This window comes from Battus philenor, unplaced genomic scaffold (genome assembly GCF_028537555.1).
Source record: "Battus philenor isolate CCGP_79_NKW_IND1 unplaced genomic scaffold, ilBatPhil1.0.hap1 SCAF_21, whole genome shotgun sequence".
Classification (NCBI taxonomy): domain Eukaryota; kingdom Metazoa; phylum Arthropoda; class Insecta; order Lepidoptera; family Papilionidae; genus Battus; species Battus philenor.
This window is the reverse complement of record NW_027181684.1, coordinates 5869829-5895019: the sequence shown is the minus strand read 5'-3', so window position 1 is coordinate 5895019 and position 25191 is coordinate 5869829. Positions and strand designations below refer to the sequence as shown.

General features: G+C 32.7%; 3 protein-coding genes across 4 annotated transcripts; 1 reads left to right on the top strand and 2 right to left on the bottom strand.

Moving 5' to 3' along the window:
* Positions 1–3810: 3810 nt before the first annotated feature.
* On the bottom strand, positions 3811–17031 carry ari-1 (E3 ubiquitin-protein ligase ariadne-1). 2 transcript variants are annotated; one of them, XM_068766583.1, is made up of 12 exons: positions 16661–17031; positions 15571–15723; positions 14743–14811; positions 14126–14212; positions 13734–13862; positions 10585–10755; positions 10090–10286; positions 9503–9692; positions 8479–8705; positions 7830–7907; positions 5222–5286; positions 3811–3937 (listed from the first exon to the last, which is right to left on the bottom strand). In XM_068766583.1, the coding sequence occupies exons 1-11, from the start codon at positions 16862–16864 to the stop codon at positions 5244–5246; spliced, it is 1548 nt and encodes a 515-aa protein (XP_068622684.1). In that variant the 5' UTR covers positions 16865–17031; the 3' UTR covers positions 3811–3937; positions 5222–5243. The 2 variants fall into 2 exon arrangements, with proteins under 2 accessions (XP_068622684.1, XP_068622685.1); XM_068766584.1 differs by lacking the exons at positions 3811–3937; positions 5222–5286 and having other exon boundaries at positions 7556–7907; positions 16661–17030.
* A 994-nt stretch (positions 17032–18025) lies between these two features.
* Vlet (Valette) lies at positions 18026–19109 on the bottom strand. Its single transcript, XM_068766643.1, has 2 exons — positions 18941–19109; positions 18026–18723 (listed from the first exon to the last, which is right to left on the bottom strand). Exons 1-2 carry the CDS (start codon positions 18970–18972, stop codon positions 18165–18167), a joined length of 591 nt encoding a protein of 196 aa, XP_068622744.1. The 5' UTR covers positions 18973–19109; the 3' UTR covers positions 18026–18164.
* A 569-nt stretch (positions 19110–19678) lies between these two features.
* IleRS (Isoleucyl-tRNA synthetase) lies at positions 19679–24737 on the top strand. The gene is made up of 4 exons (XM_068766338.1): positions 19679–19871; positions 20678–20783; positions 20880–21081; positions 21381–24737. Exons 1-4 carry the CDS (start codon positions 19744–19746, stop codon positions 24578–24580), a joined length of 3636 nt encoding a protein of 1211 aa, XP_068622439.1. The 5' UTR covers positions 19679–19743; the 3' UTR covers positions 24581–24737.
* The last annotated feature ends 454 nt before the right edge of the window (positions 24738–25191 follow it).

Here is a 25191-nt window from a genome sequence, read left to right as displayed (position 1 = left end):
GTTGAAAAAATGTACTTTGTGGTCGATACAATTTGATCCGAAGAACAGATTCCAATAATTTTTTTTAGTATCACTGTGTAGGTTTTCTACATTCATACTATCAAAATTTTGTCTAAGAAGTGTTCTTTGAGTAGCCTTTGGAGGTCAGATACAATAGGATAGGAAAAGTAAATCGTGATATGAGAAATTATCATCAGAGCATTGACCATATTTAGCCCAGCATCACAGGAGGGCACAAATATCAGATCAAGAAGAGAAGGAGAACAGTTAGGAAAGTGGTGAGTGGCAGCAAGTGGTAGGATAAAGGGCTGGCACGACTGAACGGTGTTATGAAGAGAGGAGAAACGGGAATCTTTCTTTAGGAGACAGGTATTAAAGTCACCCATGATTATGCTATGACTATACGAAGTTACGAATTTCTCTAGGAGAACTTTCAAAGATGAGAAATAGTCTATTCGAAGTGAGGGACAGTAGTAAATGCCAAAAAGAACTTTGGTGTGCGAAAGTTCCACCTTTAATAAGAGAAGCTCGCCAGCATTTAGAAGCGGTGGCTGTGGTGACGCACTAATTGAGTGTGAGAGTGAGAGTGTGAACGGATGAAAATGGCAACACCACCACCGCCACCCGCTATGCGATTATTTCGGATGAGATTGAATGTAGGAAGAGAATAGGAGGTAGAAGAAAGACAAGGTTCCAACCAAGAATCGGAGACAAGGATAGCGTTTATATAATAACAGTCAAAGGTATGCTGGCTGCATATCTGGGAAAGGAACAGAAATGCTCTGAACATTTATATGAACAACATTAAGGTTCCCGGGAACATCAGAGAACTGCGACGAGAGACATTGTGCTGGAGAAACAGATGCGAAGTCATCACTATCATTATAAATTTCAATGTTAGGCAATGACATTGTATATGACGAATATCAATAATATAATGTTATGCTAAAGTATAATGTTTTACACTTGATACGTATACGTACTTAATGCAATCTTAATATATATAATATATAATCTTAATATATATAATATATAATTATTATATTATTATATTATATACACAGTCTCTTTTGACGGTTGTGCCCAATATAAGTACGAAAAATGATATTAATAATAATTAACAAAGAATTAAGAATAATTAACGAAGACAAGACAAAATTACACTTTGAGTGTGACAGGTGACAGAGTTAATTCCAACAAAAAAAAAATTATTGCCACCGAGTTGAAGAAGTACTCGAAGTTATATTTGCTGGTACGGTGCAAAAATAGTTTGACATTGTGTTTTATAGGTAAACGAAATAGATGGCATTATAAAATGGAAACGAAATAATAAAATCTCTAATTACCCGGACCAAAAGTAAACATGAATTTACATATTTCTATCCAAGAACAAAGTCACCTTCTGGAAGCTCGTCTAGCCTTGGGCGCTGCTGTTGCTTTTGTGGCCGTCAACTTTTCTGCGTCTTCGGAAATCAGGTCAAGTTGCTTATGCGACGTAACGCGATGACGATTTCCGGAACAAAGCACATAAATATTGCCGTCGCGGGTCCAACAGTTCGTAATGCCAAACTTTTGATGTGCTGCCATAAACACCTCGTGCCTTCTCTTGGTCAGGAAATTTATATAGCATTAAGGCAATATGTTTTATTAATAACCGTCAGCAATTATTTCTTTAAAGAGATTCTTGCTATTTTTTTTCTCGTTATCATCATAAAAAAATTCAATGTGAATCAATAACAGTCATAAACAAAACGCAACAGAATAATCGCTATCAATGTTTTGTTCGTCATCACACAATTGAGTCTGTTATTATATTTTAGATAAGAGAGCAAATATTACACCGAAGGTCAGATCATCGTAACAAAAATTCATTCGTCATTCTTACATCGTGATACGGCTAAATTATAAATTTATTCAAGTCATCCGTGATTCAATTTCAGAGAATTGAGTCACGGATGATTTAAAAGGTATATCGTATAAGTGTCCCGTGGAACAAGAGTTCCAATTACATCTGGCGTTCCTCAAGAATCAATTACTGGTCCCTTACTATTCATCTTATTTATTAATGATATATCGTCTTGTTTTATCAATTGCAAATTTCTATTATATGCGGATGACCTTAAGTTATACTCCGAGTTCACCTGTGTGAATGATTTAAATTTAATATAGGATGATTTCGACAGACTGGATGCATACTGTAAAACTAATAAATTATCCCTAGCTTATAATAAATATACAAAAAACTTTAGCTAAACACATAACTTATACCAGAAAGGTTAATGTAATACAAGCTGATTTTCACATTGGTGGTAACTATCTCGCTTCTGATAACATCATACGGGATTTGGGGCTGTATCTGGACGCAAAACTTACTCTCGACAGACACATTGACGAAGTTATTAATAAATCTTACCGTATGCTGGGTTTTGTTACACGTATAACAAAATGCTTTAAGCACAGAGACACATTCATCTTTCTTTATCAATCTCTAGTAAGATCTCACTTAAAGTATCTATCTATCCCCCGTTTGGAATCCACGGTATGCAGTCTACGAAAATAAAATTACAAGAGTACAAAAACAATTCCTTCGTATTCTGAACTACCAAATGCATTGCCCCCGGGATTCTTATAAAAAATTGTTAAACAGATATCGTATGTTATCATTGAAGGATCGGCGTTCCCTAATGGACGCCACTACACTTAAAAATATTTGTGCTGGCCATGTTAACTGTTCGGAACTGTTGTCCAAGATAAACTTTCGAAATCCTGTAGCAAGAACGCGTTCTAGATGTGTCTTCTTTATATCAGCTGCTAAGACAAATATCGGTAAACGTGCACCCTTATACAGGATATGTGATCTCCACAATTCATATATTAGTGATATTGATACATTCTCGTGCTCTCTCGTATCTTTTAAAAGACAATTTGACTGGAAATTATTGAATACACACAATACGGTTTAAACCTTATTGGAACGTGACGGCTTGCTGTGACTCGTAATTATTACTGTGTGTTCGGTTGTTATAAAAATCGACTTATTCTGAACTTGTACCATACTTACCTAATCTATACAGAACATAATCCACACTTAGAAAACTGTTTTTTTTTTCAATCTTATTTCACATTCATTAGCAATTGTTAGATTGTTGTCGATAAAGGGAAAAAATGTAAGAAAAATAGAATAAATACGACAAGCAAATGTAGTTTTGCACGTTGGAGAGGCTGTTTAAGTGAAAATGAGCCTAGTCGCGCCAAAAAATAGGATTTACAGTGCTAAAACACTCCAACATACTTTGACTAGTAGATGCGTAAGAACCGTTACTCTTAAAATTGCCTTGACGGCGAACGCGCAATGCTGAATCGACCAATGCAACATCGTGGCTAAGAAATCCGCACGGTTTGTGATTCCAAAACTATCACTCTCCTTTTGTTACTTTTGGAAATATCGTATTTTAAAAAATGAATCTGCCACCAGACACTCTATATTTTCTAATGTTGCAGAGATCTGAACAAGAGACTGTGAAAGAAGGAAGAAGATAAAATGATAAATATTGTAACAGACGAAAGAAGAAAAATAACTACACTGGAAAACTTAAGATCAAAGTCCTTGTCACAAAAGCGGTAGAAAAAGTATTAAGTTGAATACCCTATGCGCTTATCGTTTCTAACACAATTTTATGCTTCGTCTCATTTTTACTCTCGAGAATAAAGAATACATGCCTACGTGGCGATATAAAGAAAGGGTAAAAGTAAACATCATTATCTATTTTTATTTATCTTTTTAATATGTCATAGAAAAATTGCCTATAGTTTAAATTACAACGTTCAATGCATATAACCATGTCGCCACAACTAAGAGCGTCCATACTTATTATGTAGCTTCTATACACTTTTCGATTTTTTCAATGTATAACTCCAAGTGCGTTGTAATAACGTCCTGTAATTAAGCGATTATGTTTTAGAAAAATAACTGTGTACACGGGGGATCCTAGAATGGGAAGACCGTAGGTTACATTAACAACGCTGGAAAAGGTCAGAAAGTTTATGGGCGCATTCTATCATTATCGTTTCAGCCGTAAGATGTCCACCGGTGAACATAGTCAATCCATTTGCCATAAATTTTCAAGTTGGAAACGGATCGCATTCATTACCTTCCTTCGACTTTCTCAAGATCATTTTTCTATCTTTTGGGCGGAAGTCCTAGGTTACGCTTACCGGTCCAAGGTCTACGTTCCTCAAGGTCCTAGAGCTCATCTGTTCTCCACTATGTGACCTGATCACTAGTCCTTCAACGTGCCGATCCGCTGCGCTGTTAGTAAATATCGTTTGTCTACGGTTGCATTGCATATTTCAAAAGATTAATATCATTCTAATCATGGCTAAATTTGATATTTTGTGATAAATGTCATAAAACAACTCGTTATAACAGGTCGAGAGGTCGTGATTATGGGTACCGTCTAACTGCCTATCCAGTTGATTATAACACTCTTCAGTATACGAGACTATTGGGAGTCACAACGATATCGAGATACGAAGTCGACATGGTCTCGTCGCCAGTGACAGGGCTGGCAATATGATTGGGCTATAACTTAAAATACTAGATGGAATTATATTTTCTTGGACAGGAAGTCCAAGAAGCTTGCAACCAGGTGACCCACTGACACCATCTGTCAAGGTCATCATTATTCAAGATATATCTACATAGAAGTATTAGCCTATATTATTCGCAATGCGCTCTTTTGAAGCCAATATTTTTTGTATACTTTGCAATTATTTGTAACACCAGGTAAGACTTACGGCGAAGATCAACTCAGCTTGGTTTTTAAAATAATATCTTATCGCAGTGACAACATGGTCAGTGTAATTAAAACAAATTGTGTTAATAAAAGATTAAAGCTTTTGCGTTTGTTTTTTCACACGACATGCGTTTTAGATAAAGCTTAGATTTTTTCCGAAAGGTCACCTTACCATTCAGTCCAAACATCTTGTGACCAACTATAGTTGACATGTATGTACCGTTTATCTTTGTTGTATTATTATTATTTTTTATATTATAATTAATTTGTTGTCGTTGGATTGAATGTAAAATTAGTTAAAATTATATATCGACTCATATACATATTTATACGCCCTCGTTTTAGAATGTAGTGCACTATTATGGTAATTTACTGCTATTTAAACAAATAGATTTCTTAGTGAAGCATATTTTAAAAAATCTTACCGTCATATTTTTATAAGTCCGTCTAGGCTTTGCTGCACCTTGTGGGAGACGGGGCCAAGGCATCCCTGTGACAATTTTGAACTTTTAATCAATAAGTAATTTTATTTTATATTCTACTGTTCGAAAATGGTCGCGTCAAAGCGCAGAAGCAATGACGTATAGTGTTCACAGATCTAAGTAACGTGACAAACATTTATGTATGTATCTATTGACACTTGATAAAAATTCCTGTGAGAATTACCTAAAACTGCAATCCATACAACGCCAACCTCACGTATTCTGTCAATAAAGGAATCAGCGGGGAATAAAAGGAAGCATGGGTGGGAAGGTGTGCGGATACGCCGCGAAAAGAAACAACCCGCTGATGTTACTATTTTTATTTTAGTCTTAGCGTTTAAGACAATTCGTGTCCTTATCAAAGACACACATACAGTATGCCACGAAAGCAGTAGGGCAATCAGGGCTTACACAGATTCCCGAATTTAGACCCAAGGCTTGTTTAGAATCTGGCATTCCCCGCCCTCCGCAGCTACCCATGCAAGATGCTTGCCGTAATCATAAGAACCGTAAATACGTTAATCATATACATATTTATACAGCATCTATATGTACAATTATGTATGTGTGTATCAATTAAAACAAGCCCTCCACTCGCTGCACTAGGCAGCCCCCAGGAGAGCAGCCTCCTACCCTAACACTTAGTTCACTATGTGAACACTCGCAGAGCAAGCTTCAGAATTAGAATATATCATACTGGCAGTGCAATCGACTTATGCACGGTTCGTACCGAATACTAATCATTATAAATTACTATTGACAGATATGTCGCACGAGAAATATATTACATAAAGCCAACTCCGAAGATTCCGTAGACTGGAAATTCTAAGTGTCGCAGTGAGTGGTAGCGAGTGCCAAAAGAACGTTGCCCATGCGTCTGCACTGTGCTGAACACACAGAGACCGCAGCCTCACTAATATAATTCACGGCGATACTTAACGCTACCAGTCAATTAATTCGTAATTTTGACACAAGCACAGTTCCAAAGAAATCGAGCCTGCCATTCAACTCGTGAAATTTATTACTGTATAATAACAACTTCAAGTATTTCGCGCCTTCGAGGCGTCAAATCATAAGTCGATCACAGAATAAAAAAGCACTATCTCAGAACTAGCTTATTGTTTATAGTTAACAGTACTCTCATAACAAAAATAGGTTTTTTGGTAAAAATATTTTCTTGATATATCTTAGCCGATACTCACTTTATGTTGTGTAAAAATGTCTATTCGAAGTACTCGTTTTAGCGAAATGAACAAGCCAAGCAAAGCTATTTCATTTGACTATTGTTATTAAACTATAAAACGAGGTTTTGGCGATAAAAAGATTCAGAGTAAAGCATTACCGGACAGTTCAAATAGTATACACTAAGCGATGAAAACACCATGCTCTATAATTTACTATAGAAAAATAAAATACAGAAACATATATCAAACTATCAATTATGATCAACGCCAATACTACCACCATATCATTTTGAATCTACTACTTTACAAGGATTATTATCCAAATCCAAGACTTCCTTCTATTTGGTTGATATTACACTTCATCGATGTGGTATAACCTTCCACACAAAATAAAAATATGCTAAAAATAATTACGAGAGATCTACAAATCAACGTTGTCACGTGCATACAAAAAATTTAAAAGCTGAAGTTTTGATACAGTTCTATTGTCTTGTAAAATAAACCTATGTAATTTTTGTAACCGGTTATAAATATTTACAGAAGATACTGAGAGTAGGCACCTCTAGGATCAAATTTTCGTTCTAATTTAGTCTAAAGACGTTCAATCGAATATCCTTTCTAAACTAAGAACACCGTTGATAATATTTCAAACGTTTTCTACTATGTGGCTGCTGAAATACTTGCAATACCCAATAACTAACTTTATGAAAGATCTTAATATCAAAATGTATGTATGGGCTTCAATGCAAAAATGTAATACAAGAATTATGACTATTCAGATTAAACATTATTAAAATACATAATTATAGAACTCATAGTATAAGAGTATTATTTTTATTGGTTAGGTACTTTTGTGATACAAGAGAAATGTTTAGTAAAGTTATTGATTGAACAATTTTGTAATATCTTTGAGACATGGTCATTTTACATTTAGATTAAAAGTCTACAGAAGGCTAGCTGCTCGTTGGTTGGAAAGTAAAAATTAGTTGGTATAAAATTTAGTACCTTTACAAAACTCACAATGTCAATAACATTCACACAATTTGCAAAAAATAGCTTTCATCCTCTTTTCAAATAACGGATGATAAAAATAAAGGATTTTGTTAAATTTAATAGAATTTTACACCATTTACGGCCTAACTTTAAAAGTTTATCCCGCCAGCCGTATGATTAAAAAATAGAAGGCATGAAATGGACACAATAATAATTGGATTGATATAAATAAAGCCGTGTTCTCGCTTTCACAGTCAATTTTCAAGCCGTAGTTAATTTGATGTGATAAAGTAGGGCTTCAGAAATCTTAATTGTAATTCAGTGTGGGAAACACATTACGACAGGTTTAACTACAGATTTTGAAAGAAATTTACTCTGTGTAGTCCCAACCATCCTTCTCGTAGCCTTCATGAACGTGTTCTAGAAGAACTTTACGCCGGCTGTCGCAATATCTGAAACAAAACTTACATTTGATTTCTGTATAGATTTCAATTTAATACAAAAATATAATACTTTATGAAAGCATGCATCAATTTGCCAGTTCACTTTAATTTCGCGAACAATAAATGTCTGATTACCTAGTAATTATCCTTTTTAACGTACTCTTTCGCTTTGGACCTCATTGGCAAGCTCACAATTGCTCAATGAGCCAAGTAAAGAGCTATGCCCGGGTTTCTTTACAAAATCTAATTAGCAATTGAGCAAGTTGAAGTAGTAGTTAGCAGGCCACATAGCGCAAAAAACAGATGGCTGCTGAAACCTTAGGGTTATGTAGTAAAGATCATGGACTGGCAAATGCAGCATAAATCGTTCTTCTACAAAGTGAATCCTGTGAAGGTAGTCGTAAAACGCTAGATGCAAGTGGTTTCCCTTCGGTGTTATTGGAAATCTATAGGTGAGGCCTATTTGTAATAGTGGATGGCCTACGGCTGAAAGGATGATGATGATATTTCTTACTATTTTTTAACATTGTGCAAAATGTGTATTTTATTGAGAGTGTAACTAAATGAACACTGTAATTACCTATATTTATCTTGAACTTTCTGTTTAATGTAGGCCAGGTTCTCACTAGTGATGTCCCTTTCAAGGTATTCAGAGAGCGTTTCGGTGGCCGACTCCAAGTCTCGCTGATTGTCTTCGAATATCACCGACTGGTTGTTCTTACGCAAATAGTACGCGAACACGTACGTATACATAAGGGTCTGCCGGCACTGGCATAAGATGTCGACAGCTTTCTTCAAAAATTGAACCTACGGTGGAACAAAATGCGATTTGATCGTTCTTTTTTGCTCATTTCACAAAAATAGCCACATTCTTATATAGAGAAACAATCAATTAATGAATTTCAATTAAAAGATATAGAAATAAACACTCATAAACTATAAATATTACAGATAATATTTTCAATAATATTAACAGAATAGTAAAAGAATTGTAACATCCACATAACTAATGGTAGAAAGATTCAATTAAAATAATTTATGTGATTTGACATAATTTAAATTTATGTTGAAAATAATTTTGGTTAATGTTATATGTAAAACTTGTTTTTCTGTTAGTAATACCAAATTTTAAGATTAAAATTTTCTGTGATTTATTTCTGCTTGCATTAGCTAATATCTGTAAATACAAGGAACTATGAAAAACATTTTTATTTATTATTATTTTTTTTAATGAAGTATTATATGACTTATCATAGACAGCTGGTATAGATAGGTGGATGTTAACTTTACTGCTCTTATATGGTACTGGTACAAAGACCGAGGCGGAATCTTAAACATAAGCAACTAATTCTAGTAAATATTGTCGATAATTTACTTTCATAAATTATTTTTCGAAAGGCAACTACGCTTCAATCGAGGGTTGGGTAGGCCTTTGATGGACAGCAAAAACAGGCAGTGCAAGATTAACTCATTGCAATCTTTGAGGGTTGCCTATGCCTTGCAGTGGACGTTTAATCGCTGACAAAATGATGATGGTGAATGACTACAGACACTAATTCTTCATCTTTGTGTCCCAGCCGTAAAACCAAAGAAAGACTACTAACTTCAATCCAGCTCATATTGTGCTGCTGCATCTCCTCCATCTTCTCCTTGACGGACGCATATAGCTTGGACTCGAAACGCAACGACTGCATGTGGTTCATGTAGCGGTTGCAATAGAACAAGTACCGTTGCAGCGCCGAGCGGGAGCGCTCCTGCGCGTCGCGGGCCGCTTTCGCCTCATCCTCGTCATATCTGAAAAATTAAATGCGTTTTATTAAAATAACGTTAAAATGCAAAACTTCATTTATTATATAACGATTGTTATTTGGATTCTATGAAGACACTATAATTAATTAGATGGATGAAAGTAACATATAAATCCCAGAGTCCATAAGGTGGTCGAACAACGGCAAAGCTGGCTTTCAGCTGGTCTTGTTAAAAATCTATTTAGCAGACATGTCCAGCAATAGACCTCCTATGTATATAATAATATATGTTACTATATAATTGTTATAAGAATTTATTTTAATTTATGGCAAGCTCAGTGATGAGACTTTAAGAAACATTAAGAGAATCAAAACATTTTATGGATTTTATTCGAGTGATACAGTTGCAAAGGGTAAAACAGCAAAACTTTAAAAAATCATACCTATTACAATTGTACCAACTGCTGCCATGAGGCTCCCAAGGTCCGAGGCATACCCAGCAGAAGTCGGCTTTGCAGTTCTGGTTCTTGCACACCATGTGATTACAACCGCCATCCTTTTCTATAGTCACATTGCATTTTGGACACTCTTTGGTGTTGGCCGCTATCCAGTTTGATGTTTCCGAGTCATCATCACATTTCTGAAATTATGAAGTATCATTTTATAGTTTTTTTTTATGTAACTGGAATTCAGATTTTAGATTAGTGTTGAGTGCATATGTAGACATGTATGAAATTGTTTGTTTTTAATTTAAATTTTGTCATATTTATTTATTACAAGCAGGCTTACAAACAACAATACATAACTGAATAAAAAGGAAAAATAATATAACAAGACAGATTGTATGTTTAAATAATTACAGCCAAGATTTTACTTACAATGATGTTGTAGAAAAAAATGGAAAGTCATGTGAAAGAAGCTTATATAAAAACACATACCTTAATCCATTTCTTGAGCAGGCAGCAACGTACTGGATCGTGCCAGTTCTCACCGCAAGCGAAGCAAAACGTGTGGCCGCATCGACATGTGACGGGAGCCGCTTCTACGTACGCCACTTTGATGGCGTTACTGCAATCCGGTGAAGGACACCAACGCAGCAATCGATTACACTGTAAAAATAATATTAAGCTTGTATTACAAACAATGATATCTAATAATTTATTGTACATATATAAGAGTCATAGTACATATATTAAAGTAAAAACTCGAGACGAAATACTTGCTTAATTATTGTAAAAAAATCAATAAACAAACTACGGTTTCTTTACAAAATGCCTTAATAATAAATACAATAAAATAAACAGAATAGGGTAAAGAATCATCACAATGTCTCTGAAACCATATAACTTAAAATTTGGTAGGAATATTATTTTCGACAAGTAAAGGTACGCTATAGAACGTTTCTACTAAATTTTACTAACAAGAGGGGCTTAAGGAGCGATCGTTGAAAAGTCATATTATAAAACTATACCTCTCGTAAATATAAAAACCGGACAGATTACCAGACATTTTTAAACACTTGCAGAATTAAAAGTTTTAATACTTTCTTTAATGATACGGTGGCATTAAATAACTTTATTTCAAACTAAGAGTATCGACAATGAGTAGACCTAAACAAGGTCTACCCATTTTACTAATTATATTAAACAAATAAAGTTCACCAAAACATACAAGGTTTTTCATGCAAAGAATTAGAGATAGAATAGTTTTTAAGACAATTTAATATTGATTAATTATGTTTAATTGGCAACATTGGATCCAAAATGATTAATTGACAATAGTGAATATAGTTGCCAGTTATTTTTGCAGAAAATACACATTTTAAAAATCGTAAAGACATTGATGCTCTTTCAGTATACCGTGTTATAGAAATCTCGTGTATTGTGATAGACCGTCTTATTATTACTTGTATCTATCGACCTCCAATAGATGATTATAACGACTTCGAGATTATTATGGAGGATGCCTTTAGGAAGTTAAAACGTAACGATGATATTGATACTGCTAGGTATTTTAGATATTTCCACAGCATTATGTCCTATGAATTGACGATTTGGGGTATTACGGATATTAAAAATACATTTGTTTTGCAAGAGTGCCATCCGAGCTATTTACGGCTTAGGACCGCGAATCTCCTTGAGAAAGCGGTTCAAAGAGGTCATAATTTTTAAATTTTATTCGTTTACAATAATCATAATTAATTTTAAAAAATGGGGCACGTCCATAGCATATTTATAAGGAACTGTGAATAACTGCCTCTACCAAAATGTCGACTCCAGAAAAGTCATTTATAATAAACGGAATTAGATTTCTTAATAAAATTCCGCAAAACATTGTTTGTTGTACAACCATTTACAAAATTCAAAACCCATATTAGTAAGTTCACGGAAAAGACTTATTATTCAATAATCGAATATTTAAATGACAAGAATCATTAGCAATGACGTCACTTGATTATTTTGATTTCATTATGGCTATATCTGATAAAGTACATATATATGTATAAATCTGTATTGTTAAACTTTATTATTTATAAATATATATTAAAAACAGTTAAAAATAAAACTGATTAAAAAATTAGTAAAAGTTGATGTTCTAAAAGAGTTGTTAAAAGTTCCAATGTTGAAAAAAAATATTTTTATCTTTATGTTACACCTACCAAAGACAGTGAGGGGCACAGAAAATGAGCACAGGACTGTTAGTATGTATAACAATAGCGGAGATATTTCCTGGTTAACACCTGGTACACAATATTATTGTGAACAAATTCGATAAATTATATGTTATCTAGTCAAGAATAATTTATCTGTTCTGAATTTTGTGATAAATGAGTAAAACTTCTAAAAGCTTTAACTTTTTGCTTGCATAATTCTAAATAAATTTTCATCATGTCATCAAATATATGATCACCCGATCGCGACAAATACAAATTGCAATAGAATTCCATCTAGAAGTTAATGGGGACAGTACCTTTAGAAATATCAATGACTTACATAAAAAAGGTTTAAGTTTGTATTGTATATCACATGCATTTATTTGTCTGACTCTAGTGGCTTCCTCTACTTTTTAATCTTTCCAATTTCTAGTAGTAAGTGGCATAGGTGAGTAATGTTCAATTACTCAATAGGTTGTTTGGCGTTTTTAATTATACTCCGTAATGCCTCAAATTCGACATCACTATATTTTTAACTGTTCAGCTTTACTTGTCTGAATCATTACATTGATGCATTATCTATAGATAGTGTTCGATTAGACTCATTGATTCAGCAGCAGTTATCTTCGAAAACAAACAAAAAGTCATTCTCTTTGTTTGTCAAAATATTAGAAGTTGATACACAAAACAAAACTTACCACACTTTTCTAATTGATAATAATAAAACATTATCTAATCTGATCAGCAAGAATCCTCCGCATACTAGGATGGAATGGCAACCGATTTAAAATTTTGCAAAAAGTTATTCAAACTTAACTAGTAAGTAATACAACTTTAATTCCAGTATCCATATGCCAACGTGCATTGACTGAAATCTAAATAATCTGCCATTCCATCCCTGTATAAGCAATTACTGTCAAGTTTAAAAATATTCTCTAAATAATTACTATCATTTGCCCTAATGTAATAAAAATATAAATTAGCAGCAGATCTGACTATTTGCCATCTAGTGTTAGTTAGTTATTGTGTGATAAATTACATATAGTTTTTATAAGGCTCAAGATTTAAAGAACAATGAAGATAACTTTGCTTAGAGCTTAGATTGGAGATGGAATCAGAAATGAGATCTGTCCAAGAATCAGTCACCAACATAGTTCAAAGCTCGTCTGAGGTGACAGTGAACTGGGCACATCACTTGTGCAACCAATGTTGGGAGGCGAAAGGTTCTTAAGTGGCTACCATGAGCGAGTAGACAAAGCGTAGGTAGGCCCCTCACAAGATCAGTGAACATGGCAATCTTTAAAGGAGGCATATGACTCACAGTATCTATCGGCTGATATGATTGTATGTCGATGTAATGACATTTTAATATGATTATAACTTTACTGACATATTGAGCTATGCACTTGTTTTAAAAAAAGGCATAATCCTTACCTCTACAAAACTATTGGTGATTATGTGTTGATATTTGAGCTTAACGCGCGGGTCACGGACCAGCCGCATCACCGTCGCGTCATCCACTAATATGTCACAGGCGTGCGCGGCACAAGCTATTGTTTGACCCTTGAACATAACAACATTACTGTAAAACAACTTGTAACAACCTTAAATAAAGCCTACTTATTTAAAAGTTTTACTTATCTAAGTATTATCACAAGCTTTATAATAATTTAAGAATAAAGTTCCTTGATAGACACTTGAAGATATCATGTTAATACAAACAAGATTTAATTTATCCAGCATGGTCAATGTTGTACATTCACAAATCATTGTTATGGTAGTTATAACAAACTTGCAATTTTAATTAGCATAAAAACCATACTTACTAAACCTTCTTCCATAATTTTAGTTGTTAAATATTCGCACCAACACTGTGTACAAAACCTGTGTCCACATTCCAAGCCCGTCATCATCTATACAAAGAATAAAGAAAAATTATGAGTATGCAGAATTTTTCATATTAATACTTATTGTATGAATTACCTACAAGTGTTAAAATTCATAATCTGATGATAGCAACTAATTGAGGTTCGCCAATCTCAGCCACCATTTTTTAGGGATACTAAAAATAGCTTCATCTGTCGAAATCCCATTCCTGGGACTTGAACCCCATTAATCACATCACTTTATGGTTTGTCTGCCTAAGTGACCACAGTTCATGGAGTAACTAATTTAAAGACCTAAAGTTATGACCTTGAGAAAATCTTCAAACTGTGTCATCATAAAGTTTCAGCTAATCCATCATTACTGCTGTCACCTCAAATATGATAAAGCTGTAAAAGCCATCATACAGACATTACATCTCAATGACAAAAAAACAGGAAAATATAAAGAGCGAACCACAAAGTATTGGAAAGCAAAGCATTTTTTTTATCACTCCAATATTCTTACAACTAAATTACACTATAAGGTATATTAGCAAAAAAATATATGAAATACATACTGATGTTGGTAAGATGGAAAAACATATCTCACATTCTTCTGTGCCTGAAGTTGATATCCGTCTTGGTAGCTGCAAGCAAAAACTAACTTTATATCAAGAAAACTTAAGCATGCAACTAGGAAACTATCTTAAATATGTAATGTAAAATATAGACTTGTTCTACCCAAGTAAATCAAATATTGAGCTGCAAAACCATTTAGTTTTTTACAGGATGGTTACATATTACATATAATAATTTATCCACAACAATTACCTATACAAATCATTAATAATAACCACTTGAGTATATCATGAGAATCACAGAAGAGGGCAATTCAATAGAAACTAGAATTATAATAAGCTTCCTTATAATGACATCCATCTGCTTAAAATAAAGTTATGAAGATTCTAAACTTGAATCAGATCTCACACTGAAGGCTCACTACTCATTCAGTGTTATTTTTTTCTGTCAATTTTGACATTATTGTACTAATAATTAGAGACACACAATTAGAGTTAACATTATTTCCACAATGGTATAATTTATTACTTATTATGTTTCAATCAAATTTTAAAATCTATTAAACCACCTTTCTAAGGCATTGCAAGGGTAGGTATTTTAAAAGCAATCATAGCTGTCTAGCAGTTACTAGTTTTATAGTTTTATATAGCCTAGAAAAAGGTAGAAGAAGCTTCTCTTGGTTTATAGTACTCACCTCTTACCATCTCTTATGTTTATCACTATTCTTATAAAAAACTAGGTCTTCTTATAAAAAATAAATTTCATACAAATAAATGATCATGCGATGTACTATATTACAACAAATTAAAAATAAAAAAAAAACAAACCTTCGGCCTCTGTATAACTGGCTTTCTAAATGGATTAATAACCCTAGCTTCTGAGAATAATTGATCCTGGTCCCCATCATAAAAACGTTCCATCAACTTTTCTTTATCCCATTTAAAATGATTTAATAGTATCCGGGTTGTTGTGGCTGGTATCTAGAATGATAAAAAAGGTTCTCATAAACACAAAAATACTTTTCACTATATGAAAGTAAACTAAACTACATAATTTATCATCATAACATTTATTTACAAAAGCAATTTCCTTCAATATGAAAAAATTAAAACATAAACTACAATTAATGCATTCACATATCAATAGATTAAACCCATTGTATCAAAACATTCAACATCATACAGCATAAAAAAAAAGATAAAAAATCTTTGAAGGTAAACTTCAGACAAATGACAACTTATATATGTTGTACTTCCTTTATTAAAAAAGGTGAACCATGGAACTTGTAAGATAATACTTATCATTAACAATCAGACATCAAACAACCATTCCCTCTATTATACTATAAAAAACTCATACATTTTCATAAATATGCAACTAACTGTAAAGAAAAAATATATAATCAGTGTGAGATTTTAAAACGGTACCTAGGCCTCAATATCAACACATTTTGTCCACATAAGAAATTATTGAGAACAATAAAGTTGCTTTTTAATGCAAGTTTTCTAGTTTACAATTTTGTATAAAGCATGTAATGCTTGTGTGAACTGGATTTTAAATACTAATATAATTGAACTTGTAACTAAATAATTAAACCTAATATAAAAGTAAGTTAGTGAAATATGCATAACTATAAATTTGTCTGTTTATTTGTTTCCTAAAAGTAGCTTGTAGGCATTGTTCAAAATAAATGTCCACTTTGTCTTTCTATTTTCACCGTCATTTGTTTACTTTGGCTTTTAAAAAGGAACAAATAAAAACATAACTTTGAATTTACTAAATTCATTGCAAGCAACGATTTCACTAAAATAATCTTTGTCAGAAAAATTAATTCGATGACTCCTATATAGGTATCAGTACGCTAGAGTACGAGTAACCTCATTTGTCCGATCTATTGTTTACCACAAACATACTGACCTCAACTACTGTATTCACTTCTTTAATACAATCCACCATGTGCTGAACGATTTCTTCCGTGGATAACACTTCATAAGGATACTCTTCTAATTCCGTTTGTCTTTCCCTTGTGCTATGTGTCTCGTCCATGACAAAGTCGACATCGTCTCCGCTAGACTCGTTACCAGAATCCACATCATCCTTTGTATCGTCTTCGGAATCCATCGTCGAAAACACACAATTTTTTGGTAGCAGGTAAATAAAGAATACAGCTAAACACTGCTAATGATGAAATAATTACACCTAAGATTTAGGAAAGGTCAACAATGAAGAAAATAGTTCACCCACGGGCTGCCAAAACCTCTGACGTATTTGTAGGCAGTGTCTGTGACGTCACACTCCATTCCGAATTGTCTATGATAAAAAGAAACTTATCTGTCGACGCCTATTTACGGTCACCATTGACTATTTATTTAAGCTAATATTACTAGTTATATATTACTATATATATTTACTCTACTGAGTAATAGACCTTTAATTTATTTTTATCTTATAAGGAAAGTAGATATTAGTTTTAATTGTTAAAAAATATTTAAAAACTATTTCAATTTTAGTGAAATAGAAACAATTGTCTAGGAAAACAAAAATCACTTCGTTTAAAATACGTGCTTGTATATATGCGTCGATGACATTTATTTTATATTAAAAGCAAAAAAATTGTTGTGTTTTCTAACTTTATGACTTCATTATAAAACATAAAAATTAAAATATATCAAAATTACCCTTGGTGTTATAAAATGCTTTTGAAACCGCACCACACACCCTGCCAAATTTTCCCCGAGTGGTTAAATGACATGGAATAAGTCAGTAGCTGGCATGGATACACAGTTTTAAAGGCTTCCCATATAAGAAGCTTAAAAACTAACACCTATATTTGGTATCTTATTTTTCTTCTTGACCATCATTTCAGCAATGTGTTGTCCACTATAAAATAATCCATGCTAATAGATTTCCATTGATATCTTACTTTACTCATATTTTTTGAAATAAGTAAAGAAGTTTTGGACACATTATGTAAAAATGAAACATTCTCATATTTATTAATACACAAGTATATAAGCCATATAATAATAAACATTAATGCACCAAATTATTGTTAATTTATTTCTCAAAGTGCAAGTTCCAAAAACTATGAAAATATTATGTTCTCTAGATCATAGATTTAGCTTATCAAAAACTTAATGATTAGATTTTAAATAAAAAATGAGCACTTTCAAATTATTGCATCAAATTAAATAGATATGGGAAAAAAAATTCCTCTTCATGTATGATGTATTTTATTAACATAAATATAACTGATTTCTTAACTATGCTGGTAATGTTAAAACAAAAATATGATAGTCAAATACCAAAAGTTAACACTTGAAATATATTTTACTGTGGATATTTTAATCAATCAGTTGCTATATATTTGAACACATTAATATCCTAACAAAAGGCACATATGGTTAATAATTTTGTACTACTATAACATTAAATTATCTAGTTCATTTTGGACTGATTCAAGTTGAATAAACATTGTGTACAGGTCGGAATGTGTCAATTCAATGTCTTGTCCCTTATTATTTTCTGATATAAATAAATATACTTTAGGAATTTTACATTTCTTTTGAATATCTGAACTTAATTCAGCATTTAATTTCCAAGAAAAATTTTGAGTCTCCCCATCATGTTTATCTTTTGATTTTGATACCAATTCATTTAATGTGTTACTTATTTCTGAAGACCAAATTTTAACTATATATTCAGCCTTTTCTTTATTAAATCCAACCTCCATCAAATCACTTTGCAAATCAACTGGCATAAATATAAATTTTAAAAGCCTTTTATGCAAATAGATTATTGTTTTGATGGCAATTAATAAGGCTGATTCATCAATCTTGAATATTATTAGAAGCTTGTTCTTTTCCTCTTCAGTGAAAATGTCTACATCTTGCAATCTTAATTTTGTTATAATTCGTTTTAAAAACGGTTCAAACTTAGCATCTTCTAATCGATTGATGATCTGAATTCCTTTTTGTATACTGAAACAAAAGACTGAATAAGTAATAATAATTTATAATAAATAATAATAATTTTTGAAACTGCAAGAAAGTTGTTAACAAAATATAAATAATTATATTATAAATTTACATATACAAAGAATAAATTTAATTTTCACACTGACGCCTCAACAAAAATATAAAACACAATTATTTCATCAATTGAGAAATTCAGTTTATTAGAAAAAGACCAACTAACACATTTGTAACTTTCATCCACTTGCAGTTCATTTTAATATACGATAACCTTTTAGTGTATTTTTCTAATTCGTTCAATTACTTATTATTTATAAACAAACTAGCTATTTGGTATCTAGGCTACTTTTTTATATATTTCTTTCGATTTTATCCGTATACCGTTTCATCTGACGTTGTCAATTCCGAATTTACATTGTTTTGTTTTTAATGTTTACTTTTACACATCACTTTCTGCCACTATTATGAAATAATTTTTCTCCATGAAATGCAATCTTCAAATTTGTCATGTAAATTTGTGATAACGCCTTCAATATCTTATATCAGATCGAAATGAAACCAAACAAAGATATTATGCAAGGAGTTTATTTCCATAAGGATCGCAGACATAATGTGTTAATTATTCTAGATTAGCCAGATAGTAAATTCAAAAAATACAATATCGCATGTAGTAAAAAAGCGAAGATGCGTTGCGTGATCATGTAAATGTGCATCTTGGTATCAAATTTTTGATCAGGTATCATTATATTTCTCATAAAATGTAATACTATTTTCGAACATTTTGAAAGATTAGTACACATTTCTCTTTAAATGCTCAGACCTACTAACTTTTACTGATTTATGAGAGTGTAATTGAAAGAGCGCTATGCTATCTCAGTCCGTCGAATAAAATCTAAAAATAAAGTTCTTTCTAGCAACATTTATGTCTAAATTTGTAGATTCTTGTCAAAAATATGACGTTTAGTCGGTTGGCATGGCGTGGAGCTTTTTACTGAACAGTATTTAATTTTGCGGCGATATTTCATCATGTCGCAAAACTTATATAGGGTTCCAGAGCATATATTTTTTCCCAAAGAAGAAGAAAAAGTTTTAGAATTTTGGAAAGATATCGATGCATTTCAAAATTGCCTCAAGCAATCTAAAAACAAACCCAGGTATGTTTTCTTAACCTATTATTCAAAAGTTTTTAGTAATTTTTTTTAAGTTTCATTGGTTTATTTTTTTTTTAAAAAATGCTATTAAAATTCTGCTTATGTTTATCAGGGGAACATGGTTATCAATCTACATTGGAATGCTGTTGGGTAGAGATATATTAATTATTAAATTTTATTACTCATTTGCTGACAACTCTACTTTTTTAATTTCTACATATCAATAGAATATTTTAGCTCCGTTATTGTATGTAGATCTTATGAAGGTTTCAAAATGATAAATAAATAAATCTTGTTCTGGTTTAAATTTACTATTCTAAGACAAAAATTTGTGCATGACCATTGTAGTTGTATATGTAGTTGAGATGGCTGTTGGTGTCGTACGATGCATATATACCACAAAGTTATTTTTTGGTTAATCAATTAGATTATTTCAGAGATGGCTTCAATACACTTCTAACAGATTTTTTGAAAAATTAATTAAAGGATTTACTTTCGGAGTCTCTGCCTGAACACTAGGTGTAATTTTTTTGCCCCAATTGCACTTTTTTTGGGATATTCTTAAATATATATTTTTTTAGATTAGTTAAGACTTAATTATATTTAAACGTATACTTGTTTTATGTACTTAAACCAATAAGTTTATCAATCCACGAATTTAACACGAATGTGCTTTAAAGCTCTTGCTACCTATTTTAATAATTCTTTAAATTCATCAAAAAAATCCAAAGTTTGAATACTGAATAAGCAAAGTCAATGAATTAAGTAATAAATAATAAAGAATATTAATTTTATCCTTATTTTTACAGGTATTCTTTCTATGATGGACCACCTTTTGCTACTGGTCTACCACACTATGGACATATTTTAGCTGGTACTATTAAAGATGTGGTCACTCGTTATGCTCATCAAAAGGTGTTGAAACCTTGTACTTTATATTTGGGAAGAATGTCATATATTTATTATCCGGTGACTATTTATTTTATCTATATTTATTTTATTAAATTACAGGGTTATCATGTTGAAAGAAGGTTTGGTTGGGATTGTCATGGTTTGCCTGTGGAATTTGAAATTGATAAAACATTAGGTATCAGAGGTCCAGAAGATGTTGAAGCAATGGGGATTGACAAGTACAATGCTGAGTGTAGGAAGATAGTTATGAAATATGCTAATGAATGGGAAACTATTATTACAAGAATGGGAAGATGGATTGGTATGTATTAAAACAAACAGTGTTATTTCTGCTATGTATTCTTGTACTTTTATACATTAAAAGTATATATTTTTTATTACTATGCACACCATTTTTATATTTTCACAAGCCAGTAGAGGCAATGTGAGCAGATCAACCACTGGGTGTACTGGTACCATTCACAGTTGCTGGAATTCACTGGACACAAGCAGCTCAAAACTGGTTGTCACAGTCATCTTTGAGGCCGATGCCTTACAGTTGGCATCTATCGGCTGACATGAAAATGAATACACCTTTAAATTTTGTTTGGTTTGTTACAGATTTTAAAAACGATTATAAGACTCTTTACCCATGGTATATGGAATCTATTTGGTGGGCCTTTAAAGAACTTTATAACAAAGGTTTAGTATATCAAGGAGTTAAAGTAATGCCATACTCAACCGCTTGCTCCACACCGCTTTCCAATTTTGAATCTGGACAAAATTATAAGGATGTTGTAGATCCTGCAGTTGTTATTTCATTTCCTACTGACAAGGGATTCTCATTACTTGCATGGACTACAACACCTTGGACACTTCCAAGTAATCTGGCCCTTTGTGTTAATCCAAACCTGATATATATCAAGATCCAAGAAAAATCTTCAGGAAACACATTTGTTTTACAGGAAACACGATTTCCAGTTATTTTTAAAAATATTGATGACTTCACAGTACTTGAAAAATTTCCTGGCAGTCATTTAAAGGGAATCAAATATGAACCAATTTTTGATTACTTTGTAGAAAAATGTCCTAAAGCTTATCAAGTCTTAACTGATAGCTATGTAACGGATGATTCAGGAACAGGTATTGTTCATCAAGCTCCATATTTTGGGGAGGATGATTTCAGAGTTTGTTTAGCAGCTGGAATTATTACAAGAGACCAGGAAATTATCTGCCCACTTGATGCAAGTGGAAAATTCACTGAACCTGTAAAAGATTTTGTGGGTCAATATGTCAAAGATGCAGATAAAAACATAATAGCTAACCTCAAAGCGCGTAACAGATTAATACAAGTAGGTCAGGTAAAGCACAGTTATCCATTTTGCTGGCGATCAGAAACTCCTCTCATTTATAAAGCAGTACCATCATGGTTTGTTAGAGTTGAACAAATGAGTCAAGATCTTTTGAAATCAAGTGAGGCTACATATTGGGTACCTGAATATGTAAAGGAAAAACGCTTTGGAAACTGGCTCAAGGAAGCCCGTGACTGGGCCATTAGTCGCAATAGATATTGGGGTACACCAATACCATTGTGGATTTCAGAGGACAAACAAGAAATTGTTTGTGTCGGAAGTATAGCAGAGCTGATAGCATTAACAGGAAAAGAAGTGACTGATTTACACAGAGAAAACATTGATCACCTGGAAATTCCTTCCTCGCGACCAGGTTACCCGCCTCTAAGAAGAGTAGCAGAAGTTTTTGATTGTTGGTTTGAATCCGGTTCCATGCCTTATGCGCAATGTCATTATCCTTTTGAAAATAAAAAGGAATTTGAAGAAGTATTTCCAGCTAACTTCATCGGAGAAGGAATAGATCAAACTAGAGGCTGGTTTTATACTCTGATAGTTTTATCTACTGCTTTATTTAATAAACCACCGTTTCAAAATTTAATCGCCAATGGTCTAATATTAGCAGCTGATGGTCAAAAAATGTCGAAACGAAAAAAGAACTATCCAGACCCTCTCGAAGTTGTTAATAAATATGGTGCAGATTCACTGCGTTTGTATCTTATTAATTCTCCAGTAGTAAAAGCTGAAAATTTGAGATTTAAAGAAGAGGGTGTTAGAGATGTCATAAAGGATGTTTTCTTGCCTTGGTATAATGCTTTTAGATTTTTAATGCAAAATGTTGAAAGAATTGTGCAAGAAGACAACATTGATTACAAATTTAATGAAAATACAGAGAGTGAAAATGTTACAGACAAGTGGATAATGTCTTTTACGCAATCACTCATCCAATTTGTGAAAAAAGAAATGGCTGCCTATCGGTTATACACGGTAGTTCCGAGGCTGACCAAATTCATTGATCAGTTAACAAACTGGTATGTCAGGATGAATAGAAGGAGATTGAAGGGAGAAAATGGAGTAAAGGACTGTAAAGTTGCTTTGGATACTTTGTTCTGCGTTTTATTTGATATGATTCGGGTGATGGCTCCATTTACACCATTTTTGACGGAATTTATGTACAAAACTTTACGATATCTTTTACCTGGCGACTCATTAGAAAGTGTACATTTCAACATAATACCTGAACCCAAACAAAATTTGGTGGACATTAATATTGAAAGGGCTGTACAACGAATGCAAACAGTAATTGAACTGGGTAGAGTATTAAGAGACAGAAAAACTATACCTATAAAATACCCTTTGCCAGAAATGATTGTTATACATCGTGATGAAACTTATTTGAATGACATAAAGTCTTTGCTAAGTTATGTAGTAGAAGAAATGAATGTAAGAAAGGTGCAACTTACTAGTGACAAAGAAAAATTTGGTATTACACTGCGTGTCGAACCTGAACACAAAATTCTCGGATCTAGATTGAAGGGTGATTTTAAAGCAGTCACTCAAGCATTGAAAAGTCTCAACAACGAACAATGTGAACAATTGATAGCCGATGGTTATGTTGAACTCGTTAACCAAAGGATTGATGTATCGGAAGTCAGAGTTATATTCCAAGCATCTGGAAACGAACAATATGAAGCACACAGCGACAATGATGTCCTGATCCTTCTAAATGTTACTCCAAACCAAGACATGTTAGACGAAGGTTTTGCTAAAGAAATTATAAATAGAGTCCAAAAGCTCAGGAAAAAGGCACATTTAGTACCGACGGACGAAATAGACGTGTTCTTTTCAACTTCTAAAACTGGCGACATTTTACGCATTATCAATTTACACCAGGATCTTATTGAAAGTACATTGAAAGTTCCATTCAAATCTATTGAAGCGCTTTCTCCGTCCAAACCTGTGATTATTCAAGAAGTACAAGAACTGAAGGGTAGTGAGTTAAAGTTGGTGATAACGTGGAGAAAAGATGTTGAAATGCCTGTAAATCCTTGGGCGAATGTTGTTCTTCAAAATTTAAATCCTCGGTATAGTGCAAAGGCTGCCCATGCTAGCATTGTCCTAACTGATAAAAATAATAAGTTTATAACAATAGACAATCTCTATAATGAAATAAAAATCTTATTTGGTCTTTATGGAATTAACTTTACACTTTGGTGCGAAGGAGTCGAGGTAAAGAGTACTAACAATCTGAACGCAAAGAGTATCATAGTTTCCTCGACTCCACCGAAAGATATTGAAATCCAAACTAGTCCTTTTTGCAAATTTATAAATGTATCTAACGGAGCAAAAGCAATGACTTTATTTTTAGAAAATCCACAGAACACATTAACACTGAACAAGGATGAGGCATCAAAGTTCGTTAACAATTATTTTGGTGCTCAAGTTAAACTTGATGAGAAAGCGTTTAAATAAATAGACAGCGAAAAACTGGCGTAAATTAATCCACTTGATCTAGACCTACATGGAAATTAAATAGATAATCGATAGTCTGGAGATGTTTAGTATTTCAGCAAGGCTTCTGATTATCTATTTATTTATTAATGATTTAAATAAATTAAAAACAATTTGAGACGATTGTTTTATTTACTCTATTATGGTTATCGAAGAACTTGTTAAGTCTAACTAAATTTACAAAATTTTGTATACAAACCAGTTGTGGACAATGTAGGATGCCTCTTTGCCACCACCCCAATTTCTACCATAAAATCAGTCGAGCAATAATTAAACTTACCAGCAGTATAGTAAAAATAAATTACTAAAAATATACAGAAATAACCAAAAATATATACGTTAAAACAAGTTTCGTACACCCAGCTACACAAACGCACATATTCAAAGACGGCTCGAACTTAATACAAAGATTCTAACTGTATTTCTTATGGTTATTCTTCTCCTATTGAACTTTTTCCTAGATTGTATAACTTCGAAAACTTTCATTAAGTTTGGAATGCAATTAGTCTACTACATCTTTGGGATGTAGACAGAACTTAGAAAGTGATCAAAAGTAACAGTACCGAAAAATA